A 5,546-nucleotide genomic window follows, 5' to 3' on the forward strand; every position below is an offset into this window, starting at 1 on the left:
CAGCTGGCACCGTGCCTAATGACTCACGCTCTGGCGCCGGCGAGCCGCCACTGAAGCCGGAGTTTTAGCGTTACATAGCCGGCGCAGGCTAGCGTATACAAGCTTCGCTTGAAAAGAAAGAGCCGCAAATGTTTACGCCATGATGCTAATTGCGCTAACTGTAGGTTAGGCTTCATTGTGGTGAGGCTGGCTGCTCCGTTATAGTTGGAGAATATGAATCGTGTGGAATTTTTCTGCACCCTTTTTACTGAATAAATTAAGTTATTCTGACTAGGATCCCAAACTGAGGCAGCGTATTCAAGTTTAGGCCGGATAAGTGCTATAGAGCATTAGTTTAAAGTCTTTTATAGCACATTAGTTTAAGAGACTGTGACGCACGTGAGAAATTGCGTCGGAGGTAACCTAACGATCTGTTAGCGTTGCTTATTACGTGTGCAATGTGTGCCTTCCAGGTAAGATAAGATGAGACGTGAACACCAAGGTATTTATAGGATGAAACACAGTCGAGTGGAATATTATCGATGTAATAGGCTGGCAGGGTGTTATTACGTCTGGATACTTGCATTGACATGAATTTGCTTATATTTAATTTCACGCGCCATGTATTGCACCATACACTGATAGCATCAAGATCAGATGGAAGAGTGGCTGTATCATGGTTACTAGTTACTTCTCGAAATATTACGCAGTCGTCAGCAAAGAGATGAATATGAGATGCAATACAAGGAGGCAAGCCATTAATATAGATTAGAAATAGTAGCGGTCCAAGGACATAGCGTTGTGGCACGCCCGAGGAAACCAAATTAGAGGGAGAGTCAACGCTGTCAGCAGAAACGAACTAAGGAAACACTCAAGCCTGGACTGGAGACACTCAAGCCAAGTAAGTAACTGGGGATCAAGGATAAGCTTATGCAATTAATACAATAGTAATTACAATACACGTTATCAAACGCTTTAGAAAAATCTAGAACTATACAGTCCACAAGAGAAGAACGATCAAGAATAGCAAGAAGCTGCTGTGTAAAAGATATTAGCTGTGTTTCGCATGAATAGGTTTTGCGAAAGCCATGTTGCGAGTGCGTGAAGAAGGAACTAGATTCGAACAAGTTAGCAAGATTGGAAAATAAGATATGATCGAGAAGTTTGCATGGGGTACTAGTGAGCGAAATGGGACGATAGTTAAGCGGAGAGTGCTTACTACCTGTTTTATGAAGTGGAATCACCTTTCCTATATATCTTCCATTCCGCAGGGATAGAACCCGTGTCAAGTGACTGTTGATTTTCTTTAGTATAACGGGCACTGGGAAATCGCTCGTGCTTTTCAAAAACTTCGGGCTGACCCCGTCGCAACTAGCAGAAGAAGGCAGTTTCGACTTATCAATTAGTTGTTCTACGCCACACGGGTCTACTATAAATGGGTACATTGAAATGGAATAATGGCAGTGTGCAAGCGGTGGCGAAACCCTTGTCAATGATGAAAAATTAGAAACAAAAACATCTTTAAAGAAAGATGCCCACTGTTCATAGGGTATAATGTCTGCCGCGTTATCCGCCAGGCTTATATCGCTATCGTCCCTTGGATTGATGACGCGCCAGAACATTTTAGTATCTGCGAGCATGGATGGAAGCGTGCTTTCCAAGAAATGCTGTTTTCCGCAACGGAATGCAGATACATATTCATCAGAAGTGAGTTTATAAGCATTCCAATGATATTCACCAGGACAACGTTTGGCAGATCTGTAAACACGTTTCTTTTTTTTTTGATAAGCCTTTTATGTGGCTGTTGTATTATGGCACCAATTTGTTTGAAATTATTGAGCCAGGGGGTACATATTCATCAAGTAAGACTGTAACTTGGTTCATAAATAAATCCCAGTTGCCTTGAACGCTGCGACTGTCAAATTCTATCAGAAATGTGTCGAGGAACCTACACAATTCTTTGTTTATTGCGTCAAAGTTTCCATGTTTGATATGACAAGTTAAGAGAAACAGGTTTCGGCCCTCGTAACACTAGGTGTTGCAAAAGCTTATGACAGCGTAGAGTATAGCATTCTACTGAATAAGCTCGCTGCCTTAAACCCTCCATCGTATATAATTGCTTCGATCAGGGATTTATTTCACGGAAGAAATTTTTCTGTACAGATGGAAAGCATAATTCGGAGTGGTTCTCCCAGACCCGGGGTGTACCTCCGGGTTCAGTGCTTTCCCCACTATTGTTTAATATACTACTACACGATGTTCCAATTATGCAGGATGTCACGCTATTTGTGTATGCAGGATGATATTGCATTCTTTCCTTCCGCTAAAGATATTCACATGCTTTACCAAAAGTTGCAAGCATCTTTAAATATTCTTGTGGTCTGGCTGGATGATTTGCGCACGGTCCTTAACATAAAAAGTGCCCTTCTTTTGTTCCCTACGTGTCAGTCTGTTTCCTTATCCCTTATGTATCAGAATGAACAGATTCCGAAGGTAGGCACTATAAAGTACCAGGGAGTCATTTACGACCCTCACCCAGATTGGCGTCCTCATATAAAGAAGGTTGTGAGAAAATTTGAAATCGCTCCTGGCCGGTTGACGAGAAAATGCAACAGGAAGTTTGGTATGCATAGGAAAACTCTGCTTTACATTATCACGCTTATATGAGACCCGTTGTTGAATTTGGTTAGGTGTTGATATCTAGCTGTCCAAATTATAAGTTGTAACCTTTCTTTATGGTAGAGAGACGGGCCCTACGTCAGTGTCTTGGCGTCTCTAAGTATGTTGCGAACTCTGTGCTGTATCTAGAAGCAAACATACCAGATTTAGCGTCGAGATTTCAGCTGCTAACAGTAAAAACTTTTCTTAGAGCATACGAGAATGCTCCCGAGACAAGCAACCAGGTGTTTGTCGCACAACCGGCACTATTTTATGATTCTATGTGGCCAAAATACAAGCTCCCCCAGGTCGTGTTTACGCAGAGTCTTTTAGAAAAAATAAACGTTCGCAAAAAAACGTTCGTTTTAGCAAAAATAAGCCTAACGGTTAGGCTAGGTTAGGTTGGGTTCGGTTGGGTTAGGTTGGGTTAGGTTGGGTTAGGTTGGGTTAGGTTAGGTAAATAGAAGCGTCTCAGGTTAAAAAGAAGCGTCTTCGATGCTACTGTATGCTAAAGACATCTCAGTTCAAGCGTCTTCGGGGTATTGGGGTATTATGGCAGCTGGTGTTGTTGTCGCTTCCGCTACCGTGTATGTATTTGCAGTGATGGTGCTGTTCCCAGGACACCACTACTTGGGCCCCGGAAGCCACAAGGGCAAGGATCCCGTCGACGAGGACAACCGCATCGCCAAGCGCCACGACGAGGCGTACGAGCGAGCCGAGAGCGACGCGGACGTGTTTGCCGCCGACCGAGCCTCGACGAAGGAGTTTTTCCACGACTTTGACTCGACTGGCAACTGGCACTCTGCCTTGGGAGCAGCCGGTTTGGGCGCGAAGAACGTGGTTGAGGAGCACGTACTAGGCCGCAGCCTCTATGGAATGCCCCCAGTCAGAACCGGACGGAAACGTACGAATCACGGGGACTCAGATCCAACAGCACCAAAACGAGTTAACGACGACCCAGGCCCCAGCAGTGACGCGGAAATGTCCTCGGCGGAGGAGCTACAATCGGATGCCCCTGCAAGAGCAGCAGCCGGGGGAGCAGGCGTTGGAAGTAACCATCCGTCTTCCTCCGAATGCGTTCAGCAAATTCTGCGAGTTCCTCGCGACCATTCAGTATTCAGTGACAGCAAGATTGTCACCACCTGGGGTTACTGTATGCTAAAGACATCGCTCAAGTACGACAGCGAGAAAACTTTTCCCGGCATCGTGACGAGCATGTCGCGCCTGCCCATCGACCGGCCTTACCTGTACATTCCGCACGGCACTTACCTTAACTTTCTGGCTCACACACAGGCTCTGCAGTGCTCTGTCAAGGTGACTCCCCACGGCTTGCGAACTCCTTGGAAGACTGGCTCGTCGGTCGTGCAGCCAGTCAATTCGGACATGCTAGTTTACGGCCTGGCCTCTGTGGGGTTGAACCATCACATCGACACGGCCATGTGCCGCATAACGCAGGGCACAACACACAACGCAATGAAACTGGCATGTATTCGCCCCTTTAAGGCAGACGACCACGCCGAACTGGCCAAGAGCTACTGGGGTCTGAACATAGCACCGGGCATGGAAACGCAACTCAACGACGACGCGTCCAACATCCCTACGAGCATGGGAGCACCCCGGCACAACTTTTCTTACGACTTTATACACATTGAAAATGCGTCTCCTCGCTTGACCAAGTTCGTCAACCAGTTTCCGCTCAAGGGTCACGTGGGCACTCCCATTATCAACTACGAGCACAAGTTTAAAAACGCGTGGCTTCGCATGGGTCACACGTACAATGCCGGCAACGAACTACTGACCCACTCTTCACTTGGTCTGCCGTCGGACGTGGTAACTTACAAAACGAGCAGCCGGTATAATGCGGAATCGAACTCTCAACTCCCGGAAGAAAACACGGTGATGCGCCTTCGCCCGCTCGATTTTTGCAAGCGACACATCAGGTATCTCGACACGATCGAGAAGTCTTGGTACCGCAGAGGTCTCGCACCCATGGAACTCGACGCGATTCAACCGAGCCTCGCCTTTGACATCATGGCAGCGTCCAAGTCAAACAAGGACGACCCGGCAGCACTGACAAGTTTCAAGACGTCACGGCCTTCTTCCAAGTGGACACGGAACTTGTAGTGCACAGCAGCTTGGACACCATTGCCGCCGACACGGTAATGCTACCCTCCAGTGCAGGCCCGTATCTACGCCACACACACTATAAGATCAAGTTGCCTTACAACAGCCTGTCACGCCACGGTCGCCCCGCCCACCTGGCAAACACGTAGGAAGACATAAAAAAAATCACAGCATATCCACGGGGTGAATGATGATGAGTGGGCGAAGCTCCGGAGGGAATCATCGGATCGCCCCCTTAAGGGGACGCTAGCTCAAACGCGTTAAAAACGTGCAGTACTCTCTAGTAAGGGGGAGCGGCCACAGCGTCTTACGCAGCCATTTACACATGCCGGAACGTGCACCGCGTTTGCCGACGCCATCACATGACTGCTGAGAGAGTATACCCCCCGTATTAATAAACGCTCCTCGACTTGAACTTGACTTGCCACCGCTTTGGGCAGCGCGTTCGAAACGCGTTGAAGGTAAGGCGAAGAGGCCACAGCGTCTTACACCAGCTTCTTACACGGGCCGTAACGCGCTAGCACAAACGCGTTAGAAACGCGCTAGAAACGCGGCCTTTCGTTAATGTTGGGTATTTATTGCCATCGTGGTGCGTGTGGTCCATGTCCGCTTCGTGGCGTAGTGGGCTAACGCCGCGCGGCTCGGAAGCGAGGGGTCCCTGGTTCGATTCCGCGCTACGGACACAACTTCGTATTTTTTTTCTCAGACTGGTTACACACTACTACTACGACGACGGGGACGAACGGTGCCACTATAAGGAGCTTCGTGCCCTAAAACTAAAACTA

At 47.8% G+C, this 5,546-nt stretch overlaps 1 protein-coding gene across 1 annotated transcript; it reads left to right on the forward strand.

Annotated features, from left to right (window-relative positions):
- Positions 1 to 3,240: 3,240 nt before the first annotated feature.
- On the forward strand, positions 3,241 to 4,761 carry LOC125944314 (uncharacterized). Its single transcript, XM_049664680.1, has one exon. The coding sequence runs from the start codon at positions 3,241 to 3,243 to the stop codon at positions 4,759 to 4,761; it is 1,521 nt and encodes a 506-aa protein (XP_049520637.1).
- The last annotated feature ends 785 nt before the right edge of the window (positions 4,762 to 5,546 follow it).

Source organism: Dermacentor silvarum, chromosome 3, assembly GCF_013339745.2.
Source record: "Dermacentor silvarum isolate Dsil-2018 chromosome 3, BIME_Dsil_1.4, whole genome shotgun sequence".
In the NCBI taxonomy this organism is placed as follows: domain Eukaryota; kingdom Metazoa; phylum Arthropoda; class Arachnida; order Ixodida; family Ixodidae; genus Dermacentor; species Dermacentor silvarum.